Source organism: Eubalaena glacialis, chromosome 19 (genome assembly GCF_028564815.1).
Source record: "Eubalaena glacialis isolate mEubGla1 chromosome 19, mEubGla1.1.hap2.+ XY, whole genome shotgun sequence".
NCBI classification, from domain to species: Eukaryota; Metazoa; Chordata; class Mammalia; order Artiodactyla; family Balaenidae; genus Eubalaena; species Eubalaena glacialis.
Window position 1 is genome coordinate 2927416 of NC_083734.1, and position 13943 is coordinate 2941358.

A 13943-nucleotide genomic window follows, 5' to 3' on the forward strand; every position below is an offset into this window, starting at 1 on the left:
GTCACTTTAGAACTTTTGGAACCATTATTTCATATTTAAATAAAAAGAAAATCTAAGGACTTCCTGGGTGGTCCAGCTGTTAAGACTCTGTGCTCCCAATGCAGGGGGCCTGGGCTGGATCCGTGGTCAGGGAACTAGATCCCCCATGTCTCAACTAAGACCCAGCGCAGCATGCATGCATGAATGAATGAATAAATAAATAAATATTAAAAAAAAAAAAAGAATCTAAGAGACAAAAGTACCCCCAAATTATAAATCTAGATATTAGTGGGTAAACACTAAATAAAGATGTAATCTGGGACATCAGTAACATAAAGGTGGGGGGCAGTATACTCTTATACTCTATAGGAGTAGAGTTTTTATATGTGATTGAAGTTGTTATCAGTTTCAAATAGATTGCTATAACTTTAAATTATTTTATATAATCTCAATGGTAACCTCAAAGAATATACCTACAGAATATACACAATAGGAAATGAGAAGAGAATCAAAGCATATCAGTACTGAAAAAAACAACAAAATACAAAGGTAGTAAGAAAGGAAATGAGGGACAAAAGAGCCACAAGACATACAGAAAAGTAACAAAATGGCAGTAATAAATCTTTCCCTATTAGGCTGGAAGTGCAAGGATGGAAAGAGATATTCCATGCAAATGGTTCCCAAAGGGGAGCAGGGGTGGCTACATTAACATCAGACAAAATAGACTTTCAGTCAGATGCTGTTATAAGAAACAAAAAAAGGACATTATTTAATGATAAAAGGGTCAATTAACCATGAAGACATAACAATTATAAATATTCATGCACCAAACGTCAGCACTACCACATATATGAGGCACATACATAACAGACTTGAAGGGAGAAAAGACAATTCTACAAAAATAATCGCAGGCTGAACCCACACCCTCAATCATGGATAGAACAACCAGATGGAAGACCAATAAAGAAACAACCGCCTGAACAACACCACAGACAACAGGACCTAACAGACGCTGCAGAACACTCCCCCCACTGACAGAACACATTTTTCTCTGATGCACTGGAAACATTCTCCAGGACATACCACATGGTAGGCCACAAAACAAATCTTAACAAATTTAAATCATACAAAGTATCTTTTCCAATCAATCACAAAGGATAGAAACTAGAAATCAACAGCAGAAGGAAAACTAGAAAATCCACAAATACATAGAAACTAAGCAACACAACTCTTAAACAACCTATGGGTCAAAGAAGAAATCTCGGAAAAAATCAGCAAATAACCTGAGAAAAAGAAAAATGAAAACACAATGTACCAAAACTTATGGGATACAGTGAAAGTAGTGCTAAGATGAAGTTTGTATCTCACATTCGAAAAGGTCTCAAATCAACAATCTAACTCTATCCCTCAAGGAACTAGAAAAAGAAGACAACTAAACTCAAAGCTAGCAGAAGGAAGGAAATAACAGGTAGATGTCAGAACATATACAGATTGTGCATCTTGATTTATTCAGAACTCTTTTTCTAAGATTCTGGTTGCCTTCCACTTGAGGGAAGGAAATAATAAAGATTAGAGGAGAGGTAAAGAAAATTGAGAAAATGGAAAAACAATAGAAAAAAATCAAGGAAACTAAGAGTTGGTTTATTTTTTTTAAATAAAATCAACAAAATTGACAAACCCTTAGCAAGATTAGCTAAGGATAAAAGAGAAAAGACTCAAAATCAGAAAGAAAAGAAGGGACATAACTAATGCCACAGAAATAAAAAGGATTTTAAAAGAATACTATGAACAATTGCTTACCAACAAACTGATAACCTAGAAGATACAGAAAAAATCCTACAAATACACAAACTACCAAGACTGGATCATGAAGAAAGAAAATGTGAACAGACCCATTACTAGTAATGAGACTGAATCAGTAATTGAAAACCTCCCAACAAAGAAAAGTCTAGGACCAGATGGCTTCACTGGTGAATTCTATTGAACAGTTAAAGACTTAACACAAACACCCAAACTCTTCCAAAAATTTGAAGAGGAGGGAACACTCCCAAACTCATTCCATGAGTTCAGCATTACCCTAGTACCAAAGCCAGACACAGACACTACAAGAAAACTACAGAATATCCCTGATGAAATTTGATGTGAAAATCCTCAACAAGATACTAGCAAACCAAATTCAACAGCACCTTAAAAGGATCAAACACCATGACCAAATGGGATTTACAGTATACCACCATTAACAGAACACGGACAAAAACCACATGATCATTGCAATTGATGCAGAAAGAGCATTTGTCAAAATCCAACACCCTTTCATGATAAAACCACTAAATAAAATAGGAATAGAAGGAAATTACCTCAATACAATAAAGGTCATATATGAAAAGCCCACAGCTAACAGCATACTCAATGGTGAAAGACAGAAAGCCTTTCTTCTATGATCAGTAATGAGACAAGAATGGCCACTCTCAACACTTCTATTCAACGTAGAATTCCCAGCCAGAGCAATTAGGCAAGAAAAAGAAATTAAAGACTTTCAAACTGGAAAGGAAGAAGTAAAATGATCTCTGTTCACAGATAACATGACCTTAAATGTAGAAAACTCTAAAGATTTCACATGCAAAAAAACCCCAAAACACATTAGAGCTAGCAAACTCAGCAAAGGTGCAGGATACAAAATCAACACCCACAAATCAGCTGTATTTCCATTTACTAAAAATGAACAATCCCAAAAGGAAATTAAGAAAACAATCTCACTGACAATAGTATCAAAAAGAATAAAATACTGAGGAGTAAGTCTAACCAAGGAGACGAAACACTTGTATGCTGAAAACTACAAAACACTGCTAAAAGAAATTAAAGAAGACATCTCATATTCATAGATTGGATGACTTAGTATTTAAGATGTCAATAGTACTACCCAAAGTGTTTTATATGGATCAGTGCAATCCCTATCAAAATCCCAATGGCAATTTTTGCATAAATAGAAAAATTTAAAAATCTATCCTAGAATTCATATGGAATCTGCAAGGACCCTGAATAGTCAAAATAATCTTGGAAAAGAAGAATAACATTAGAAGTCTCATACTTCTTCTTTTTATTTATTTATTTTTTTTTCTGCACCACACGGCTTGTGGGATCTTAGTTCCCCAACTGGGGATTGAACCCAGGCCCACAGCAGTGAAAGCACTGAGACCTAACCATTGGACCGCCAGGGAATTCCTGGAGGTCTCATACTTTTTTATTTAAAAACATATTTCAGGACTTCTCTGGTGGCACAGTTGTTAAGAATCCGCCTGCCAATGCAGGGGACACGGGTTCAAGCCCTGGTCCGGGAAGATCCCACATGCTGCAGAGCAACTAAGCCCATGCACCACAGCTACTGAGCCTGCACTCTAGAGCCCGTGCTCCACAACAAGAGAGGCTACCACAATGAGAAGCCCGTGCACCGCAACGAAGAGTAGCCCCTGCTCGCCACAACTAGAGGAAGCCCACGTGCAGCAAGGAAGACCCAATGCAGCCAAAAATAAAAAAAACATATTACAAAGCTACAGTAATCAAAACAGTGTGGCACTGGCATAAAGACAGATCTATAGACCAGTAGAGCAGAATAGAGAGCCCAGAAACAAACACTTGCATACATGGACAAATGATCTATGACAAGGGTGCCAGCACCACTCAATGGAGAAAGGACAGTCTCTTCAGCAAATGGTGCTGGGAAAACTAGACATCCACATGCAAAAAATGAAACTGGACCCTTATCTTATGCCGTATACAAAAATCAACTAAAAATAGATTAAAGAGCTAAATATAACAATATAATATACAACCATATAAAAGTATATGGAGGGACTTCCCTGGTGGCGCAGTGGTTAAGAATCCGCCCGCAAATGCAGGGGACACGGGTTCAAGCCCTGGTTTGGGAAGACCCCACATGCTGTGGAGCAACTAAGCCCGTGCACCACAACTACTGAGCCTGTGCTCTAAAGCCTGCGAGCCGCAACTACTGAGCCCGCGTGCCACAACTACTGAAGCCCGTGCACCTAGAGACTGTGCTCTGGAACAAGAGAAGCCACCGCAATGAGAAGCCCCCGCTCGACACAACTAAAGAAAGCCAGCGCGCAGCAATGAAGACCCAACACAGCCAAAAATAAATACATAAATAAATGTATATTAAAAAAAATAATAAGTATATGGAGACCTGTTCCACAACATTGTGGATATACTTAATGCTATTATTGAACTCAAACTGAAAAATGGTTAAGATGGCAGATTTTATGTTTTTTAACACAATTTAAAAAGTTTTTAAAGAATAGATTGTGAAACAAAATAAATTTTACATCAAGAACACAGAGTTCTATAACTTTACTCACACACACAAAAAATATGAAAAAATGTTTAGTGAAATATATGCAAACATACCCTCCACACACCAAGAACTCATTAGAAGCACGTCTGCCAGCAGTGCCCATCGGCATATCATCTAAAGGAAAAAGAGAAAAATACAGTGAGTTCTGCTATACCACCTGTTTAAAAAATGTATATTGTTCCAACATGACTATTAGGAAACAATCTGATCACAGTACAAATTTACCATTTGCTTATGTTGTGATTCTGCCCACGAGTAACAACAGGTGAGCATGGAACACTGCACCCAGCTGAATTCACAGGCTGCCAACATCAGGTCTTTTCAGGGTAAAGTGTCATACTTATTGCAGTGTATACATATTTCTTCACCTTTTAACATGTGCAAAATCTGTGCTGTTTTTATCATGTTCCTTTTCATGTGCCACGGACAAAGGTTTTGAGTGTTGTGCTCCTAATCCCAATTTGCCCATAAACTCTGTGGTTTTTACTGAACTACTTTGCAGGGTGTGGTGACTTTTAGGAACACGTGTGTCACATTCTAGTACAGCTGCCTGTATCTGAAGTCTAATTCACTCTAACGCTGGAGCACCCACACTCCTGCGTGACACTCTCCTGTGTCTTGCACGGGTAGCTGAACAAGATGTCATGAAACTGGGGCCTCTTGGACACAGATGCCACAGGCCATCTTCATGCTCAGACATCATCCATCTAAGGGAATAGAGCACAGCTCAGAACACAGGGGCCTGTCACCTCTATACCCACTAGATCATACTGCCCTGTGTGACCTTTACATGGCTGCAAAGGTATAATTCATGTGTGTTGATGTGAAATAGCAGTGTTGACCAAATAATATAAATTTTTAAAAATAAAATAAACTGTGGTAACCTCAAAATACTCAAAAAGGAAAAAAATAATCATAAATATCCTTTTGAATGGCCATACATGGAACTGAGAAATACATTTACTTTGGTCGCTACTCTCATGAAGCTTACATTTTAGTAGTGAAAGAAGGTAATAATACCAGGCAGTGATAAGATGGATAAAAGGAAAATGAATCAGGGTAAGGGGATAAAGAGAGGGGCAAGGAAGGAGTCGATTTTAAAGACAATAGTTTCCTACGGAGGAAACGGGGCAGAGGGGACAGGGTTGGAAGCTGGAGTTCACTAAGAGTTCACCTCTTCATTTTGTAGCTTTGAGTTTGGAATCATACATCATTATGAAACAAAATTAAGTCAAAAGAAAAGAACAAGCTCTAGAAATCAAAAATAAAATGAAGCGATGGAACCTAATCATATATCAACTTGGTAGCATAACCACCAGAGGGGAATGAATGCTTTCTTTTTTTTTTTTTTTTTTAAGTTCTTTATTGAGGATTTTTTGGTTTTGATTTTGTTTGGGTTGGGTCTCCGTTGCTGTGCGTGGGCTTTCTCTAGTTGTGGCGAGCGGGGGCTACTCTTCGTGCCGGTGCACAGGCTTCTCATTGGGGTGGCTTCTCCTGTTGTGGAGCATGGGCTCTAGGTGCGTGGGCTTCAGTAGTTGTGGCGCACAGGCTTAGTTGCTCCACGGCATGTGGGATCTTCCTTGACCAGGGATCGAACCCATGTCCCCTGCACTGGCAGGTGGGCTCTTAACCACTGCGCCACCAGGGAAGTCTGGGGATGCTTTCAAGTGACTTTAAACTCAGTAATTTAATTGGGGGGGGTGGGTGGGAAACACCCAACTCCAGGCCCCTGTAGTCCTCCTGTTCCACCTGAGCAGAGAGGAAGAATCTGAAACACCTGTGAAGTTCACTGCCCAGAGGCACAGGCTCAACTCAAGGCAGAGCCCCAATCACAGGACTTGTCCACTCCTCACCACCACATCACTAAAGGCCTACTGACAGCAGGTCCTTTCACCCGGTACATCATGTGCGCCTATCAAGAAAGAATTACAGGGCTTCCCTGGTGGCGCAGTGGTTAAGAATCCGCCTGCCAATGCAGGGGACACGGGTTCGAGCCCTGGTCCGGGAAGATCCCACATGCCACGGAGCAACTAAGCCTGTGCGCCACAACTACTGAGTCCGTGCTCTAGAGCTCGCGAGCCACAACTACTGAGCCCAAGTGCTGCAACTACTGAAGCCCCCACGCCTAGAGCCCGTGCTCCACAGCAAGAGAAGCCACCGCAATGAGAAGCCCACGCACCGCAACGAAGAGTAGCCCCCGCTCACTGTAACTAGAGAAAGCCCGTGCGCAGCAACGGAGACCCAACGCCACCAAAAATAAAAACAAATAAAATAAATAAATTTCTTAAAAAAAAAAAGAATCTTATTTCTTTAAAAAAAAAAGAAAGAAAGAATTACAAGGCATATCAAAAGGCAAAAAAAAACACACTTTGAAGAGACAGAGCAAGCATCAGAACCAGACATGGTGGGGATGTTGGAATTATCAGACAGGGAATTTAAAACAAGTATGATTAATATGCTCAGGGCTCTAATGGGGAAAGCAGACAGCATGCAAGAACAGATGGGCAAGGTAAGCAGAGATGGAAATCCTAAGAAAGATCCAAAAAGAAATGCTGGCGATAAACACTGTAACATTAATGAAGAATGTCTTTGGTGTGCTTATTAGTAGACTGGACATGTCTGAGGACAGAATCTCTGAGCAAGAGTATTATTTCAAGAGAATCCTTGAAAACCCAAAAACAAAGAGAACAAAGACTTAAAAAAAAAAACACCCAAAAAACAGAACAGAATATCCACAGTCTGTGGGACAACTATAAAAGGTATAACATATGCATAATGGTGATTCCAGAAGGAGAAGAAAGAGGAGCAACAGAAGGAAATATTTGAAACAATGACTGAGAATTTCCCCAAATTAATGTCAGACACCAAGCCACAGATCCAGGAAGCTCAGAAAACACCCAGCAGGGTAAATGCCCCAAACAACTACACTTCAGCATGTCATTTTCAAATTACAGAAAATCAAACATAAAGAAAATATCCTGAAAGAAGCCAGAGGAAAGGAACACCATACCTACAGAGGAACAACGATAAGAATTACATAGACTTCTCCTTAGAAACCATGCAAGCAGAAAGAGAGTGGAGGGAAATATTTAAGGTGTTGAGAGAAATAAACCACCAACTTAGAATTCTGTACCCTGCAAAATTATCCTCCAAAATGAAGGAGAAATAAAGACTCTCAGACAAATAAAAATTGAGGGGATTTGTTGCCAGTAGATCTGCCTTGCAAGAAGTTCTTTAGAGAGAAGGAAAATAATATGGATCAGAAAACCGAAGCTACATAAAGAAAGGAAGAACACTGAAGAAAGAATAAGTGAAGGTAAAATAAAAACTTTTATTTTTATTATTATTTTTTAATTGGAGTAAAATTGCTTTACAATGTTGTTAAGTTTCTGCTGTACAATGAAATGAGTCAGCTATATGTAGACATATCCCCTCCCTCTTGGACCTCCCTCCCACCCCCCCACATCCCACCCATCTAGGTCGTCACAGAGCACCGAGCTGATCTCCCTGTGCTTTACAGCAGGTTCTCACTAGCTATCTATTTTACACATGATAGTGTATTTATGTCAAACCTAAGCTCCCAATTCGTCCTAGCTTCCCCTTCCCCACTGTGTCCACATGTCCACCCTCTATGTCTACGTCTCTATTCCTGCCCTGGAACTAGGTTCATCTGTACCAGTTTTCTAGATTCCACATATATGCGTTAATATACGATATTTGTTTTTCTCTTTCTGGCTTACTTCACTCTGTATGACAGACTCTAGGTCCATCCACATCTGTACAAATAACCCAATTTCATTCCTTTTTATGGCTGAGTAATATTCCACTGTATATACCATACCACATCTTCTTTATCCATTCACCTATCATTGGACATTTAGGTTGTTTCCATGTCCTGGCTACTGTAAATAGTGCTACAATGAACACTGGGGTACATGTGTCCTTTTGAATTATGGTTTTATCAGGGTACATGCCCAGTAGTGGGGTTGCTGGGTCATATGGTAGTTCTACTTTTAGTTTTTTAAGGAACCTCCATACTGTTCTCCATAGTGGCTGTATCAATTTACATTCCCACCAGCAGTGCAAAAGGGTTCCCTTTTCTCCACACCCTCTCCAGCATTTATTGTTTATAGATTTTTTTGATGATGGCCATTCTGACTGGTGTGAGGTGATACTTCATTGTAGTTTTGATTTGCGTTTCTCTAATAATTAGTGATGTTGAGCATCTTTTCACGTGCCTCTTGGCCACCTGTATGTCTTCTTTGGTGAAATGTCTGTTTAGGTCTTCCGCCCGTATTTTAATTGGGTTGTTTGTTTTTTTGATATTGAGCTCCATGAGCTGTTTACAGGTAACAATGTTCAAAATAACAACAGCAACAATGTACTCAGTTATGTATGCTTCCCTACATATCTTATGTGTATATACACATACATACTTATGTAGCTTATATATAAGTGAAATTAATGACAGCAGTGATACAAGGGATGGGAGGAAGGAATTAGGATTATTTTGTTATTGATATTATAAGATACCCACACTATTTATGAATGGTATAGCATATTTGAAAGTGGACTTGGATTAGTTACACATGTATATTGCAAATCTAGGGCAACCACTAAAAAAAATAAAAAAGAGGTATAATTGATACGCTAAGAAAGGAAAGAAAATAGAACCATAATAAATGCTCAATTAAAACCACAAAAGGTAGAAAAAGAGTGGAAGACAAATACAAGAACAAAGATCAAGGACAACAACAGAAAACAGTAATGAATATGGTAGATACTAATCCAGGTACAGCAATAATCACTTTTAACATCAGTGGTCTAAATGCACAATTAAAAGACACAAATTTCAAAGAAGATACACAGATGGCCAACAGGCATATGAAAAGATGCTCAACATCGCTTATTATTAAAGAAACGCAAATCAAAACCACAATGAGGTACACCACCTCACACCAGTCTGAATGGCTACCATCAAAAAGTCTACAAATAATAAATGCTGGAGAGGGGGTGGAGAAAAGGGAACCCTCCTACACTGTTGGTGGGAATGTAAATTGGTGCAGCCACTATGGAGAATAGTATGGAGGTTCCTCAAAAAACTAAAAATAGAGATGTCATATGATCCAGCAATCCTACTCCTGGGGATATATCTGGAGAAAACTCTAATTCAAAAAGATAACATGCACCCGTATGTTCATAGCAGCACTATTCACAATGGCCAAGACATGGAAACAACCTAAAGGTCCATCAACAGATGAATGGATAAAGAAGATGTTGTACATATACACAATGGAAATTACTCATAAAGAAGAATGAAAAATGACATTTACAGCTTCATGGCTGGATCTAGAGATTATCATACTAAGTGAAGTAAGTCAGACAGAGAAAGACAAATACCATATATCACTTATATGTGGAATGTAAAAAAATGACACAAATGAACTTATGTACAAAACAGAAATAGACTCACAGACATAGAAAACAAACTTATGGTTAGCAAAGGGGATAAGGAGGGATAAATTAGGAGTTTGGGATTAACATATACACACTACTGTATATAAAGCAGATAACCAACAAGGACCTATACTGTATAACACAGAGAACTCTATTCAATATCTTGTAATAACCTATAATGGAAAATAATCTGAAAGAGAATACATATATACATATATGTATAACTGAATCACTTTGCTGTACACTTGAAAATAACACAACATTGTAAATTAACTATACTTCAATTTAAAAAAAAGTAGGAAAGGGGGAGGGAGAGCTGTACAGAGGAGCCACAAGTCCCACCCACAATGCAGGAGCTGCAGTCCCCTTCAAAAAAAAAAAAAACAAATCAGTGGTTTCCAGGGGTCAGGTGGGGAGAAATAAGTAGGTAGACCACAGAGGATTCTTAAGGCAGTGAAAATGCTCTGTATAATAACAATGGTGGAAACATGTCATTATACATTTGTCCAAACCACAGAATGTACACCACCAAGAGTGAACTCTGAAGTAAACTGTGGACATTAGGTGATTATGATGTGTCAATGTCGGTTCATCATTGGTGACAAATGTACCACTCTGGTGACTGATGATGACAATGGGGGAAGCTATGCAATAAGGGGTACATAAGGGTATATGGGAAATCTCTGTACCTTTCTCTCAATTTTGTTGTATAACCTAAAACTGCCCTAAAAAATTAAATCTTGGCGAGCTCCCTGAGGGACTAGTGGTTAGAATTCCAAGCTTTCACTACCGTGGCCCAGGTTCAGTCCCTGGTTGGGGAAATGAGATCCCGCAAGCCGCGTGCCGTGGCCAAAAAGGAAAAATTAAATCTTTTAAAAAACTATCTTATACGTATGATATACTTCACAATAACAAATTTTTACTAATTACATGGCAGGGTGTGGTCAACCGTAACAAATGCTGTGGACACATCAAAAAGATGAGGACTGAGAAATGACCCCTGGGATTTGGCAGCATAAAAAGACCTCGACAGGAGCAGTTTGGGAAAAAAAGAAATGTTTTTAAGACAACATTTATACAATACAAAAAAAACCAAAGGTAACTTGAATAAAACAAAAGGTGTGAATGTCCTTTATGTAGAAAAGTATAAACATGCATCAAAACACACTAAAGAAATCTAAGGAAGTGGAGAAACAAACACACACACGTCCCTGCACAGGCCTTAGAGGACCAGCACAAGGCTGGTCAAAATCCCCAAATGGTTTTTTGTAGGCCCCGCACAGGCCTTAGAGGACCAGCACAAGGCTGGTCAAAATCCCCAAATGGTTTTTTGTAGGCCCTGCACAGGCCTTAGAGGACCAGCACAAGGCTGGTCAAAATCCCCAAATGGTTTTTTGTAGGCCCTGCACAGGCCTTAGAGGACCAGCACAAGGCTGGTCAAAATCCCCAAATGGTTTTTTGTAGGCCCTGCACAGGCCTTAGAGGACCAGCACAAGGCTAGTCAAAATCCCCAAATGGTTTTTTGTAGGCCCTGCACAGGCCTTAGAGGACCAGCACAAGGCTGACCAAAATCCCCAAATGGTTTTTTGTAGGCCCTGCACAGGCCTTAGAGGACCAGCACAAGGCTGGTCAAAATCCCCAAATGATTTTTTGTAGGCCCTGCACAGGCCTTAGAGGACCAGCACAAGGCTGGTCAAAATCCCCAAATGGTTTTTTGTAGGCCCTGAACAGGCCTTAGAGGACCAGCACAAGGCTGGTCAAAATCCCCAAATGGTTTTTTGTAGGATTTTCAAGTTGAAATTGAACTATATGGCGGGGGGGAAAGGGGCCAAGAATAGCCCGGGTGACTCCACAGAATTCTAGGATGCTCCCCACCATCACCTTCCACCCCATCTTACGCACACACAATGAAACAAATCCTTTATATAAGCCTGACATGACAAGTCTGGAATTGCATATCAGTGTAGAAAGGACAGAATATTCAATAAATAATGCTAGGGTAATTGACAGAGCCCTTATTCCATCTACACAAATTAATTCCAGGTAAAGTTAAATATGAAAAAAAACCATGAAAATCTTTAGAAGGCACCATGATAACGTTGGGGCAGCATGGCGGAGGTGTTAGTGGCTACAACTTGCTTATACCAATATTTTATAGAGTTGAAGTTATACATATCTAGAGCATCCACCTGGAAGAAATTCTGGCACAAGGACATCTGTTATAACACATTTTGAACAGTAAAAAGAAATGTTCCAAGTCATAATCAGTAGGGAAATGGATAAACTATGGTTTAGTTGCACTATAAATATCATATATTAAAATGAACTAGATACACACCTAGATATAGATCTAGATACACAGCAAAAATATGAATAAAAAAGCAAACTATAGAAAACAATATTCTATATAACATTTACTTGAAACTAAAATCATAAAAATACTATATGTTCTTTATGGATACAGGGGCATATTAGAATTACAAATCAAGAGGAAGAATTATCTCTGGCAAGAGAAGAATGATGCAAGGTACTCTGGCTGTACCTACAGCATTTTATACCTTTAAAAAGACATCTAAAACATATATGGCAAAATGTTGACATAAATAAAATTAGCGCGGTGGATGATTTGAGTATCTGCCGTATTATTTTGTTTGAAATATTTCACAATTTTAAAAGTTTTAATTAACTTTTTAGTGAAAAAAAACCACCACACAGGATGAGTTTTAAAGGCAGCTCCCAGCTCTCAGCACGCGGATCAGGGCCCGCCGCTTGCCTTATGTGCCGTGTGTTTCCCCTGCCCCAGCCAATCAGCCCCGAAGCATGTTTGGTCTAGGGCCACAGCCTTCACAACAGCCAGCGCAGGGGTGAACGTAAGCAGCTACTAAACACGTATTTGACAAACAACTAGAGACCTCTTGATACAAACGTCTCCAACTTTCTACATGTGCACACAGTCAACTGGGTACTATTCACTTGTTGAAAGTAATCAAATTTCCAAACCATGTTTCCGTCCTTTTTCATGGTTTTGTCTAACTTCTCTTTTTGTAGGTTTTCTGGTGCCCTTCACTGTTCCACAGAACCCTGACTGTATTTAGTCAGCTTGGATTCTGCTTCCTTTATAAAAAATTCTTCCTGTAAATTTATGAGGCTAATTCCTGAACTCAGGCCAGTAGCTCCTGAAGCACCATGCAGACTGTTTTTAAGACCCTTTGACTCTCAGGTTTTTTCCAAAAGAGGTCTTCCTTTAATTCCTTTCCTTAAATTTAATTTCTCTCATTATATTGGCTTCTCTATTCCTTTCTGTTTGGATACAAACAGAATTTGAGATCATTTCCTACAAAGTTTTCATCTACCTTCAGAATCCAAGGTTATTGTCTTATAGAAGATGACTGAGCAGATTACAGGAAGGTAGGTAGATAGTTCTGGGAATTCCATCAACTAAATAAAATGTCCATTTGAAAAGGTGTCCTACACGAGAGAGCGTGATATGAAGGTTAAAAAATGCTAGTCTAGTAAATTCAGAAATATAATGTGTACAAGCAGAAAAGATTCTCACATGAGTGGTCTGACGAGGTGCTGTGTGGAACCAAAACAAAGTCATCCGTGTCACAAGAAGAGTTCTTGCTACTAGTACTGGCAGAATCTTTGGACACCTGGAGATAGTTGGGAGGACCCAATGGTGGGGAGGATAAGTTTTCTTCCTGAATATGCTGCATATCTGGAAGGGACTAAAATTAACAACATAAAATTAAAAGTGGCCTCATAATAAAATGCAAGTCAGAATAGCCATCAGACTAAGGAATATTTTTTTCATGAAAGTGGCACAGAGTTCAATTCCATTTAAGATTTTAAAAAATCTCTTTGGAAAATCTTTCCCTTAGAAAAGCACAGTTTAAAGTGTCTTTGCATAATGACTTCTAAAATGTTTTCCAAAAATGATACTTAAAAATACATCATACCAAAAAAAAACCAGCAACAACAAAAAAACCATCATACCAGTTATCACATGTACACGCTGCCTCTCCTGAAATGGTTGAGGTGAGTTTTTATCATCTCCACATCCCCGTTTCAGCGCATGGCCTAGCAAAGCAGATACTCAATACCTGTTTACTTAATGACTAAAACAAAACGTCCAGGG

General features: G+C 39.1%; 1 protein-coding gene across 4 annotated transcripts in view; it reads right to left on the bottom strand.

Moving 5' to 3' along the window:
* ULK2 (unc-51 like autophagy activating kinase 2) overlaps nt 1-13943 on the bottom strand; it is a 65732-nt gene that overhangs the window by 22509 nt on the left and 29280 nt on the right. For all 4 annotated transcript variants that reach the window (XM_061174799.1, XM_061174800.1, XM_061174801.1 and 1 more), the window contains exons 13-14: nt 13362-13533; nt 4402-4462 (exon numbers count right to left, since the gene is read on the bottom strand). In XM_061174799.1, the coding sequence (XP_061030782.1) occupies nt 4402-4462; nt 13362-13533 (233 nt within the window). The remainder of the gene's footprint in view (nt 1-4401; nt 4463-13361; nt 13534-13943) is intronic.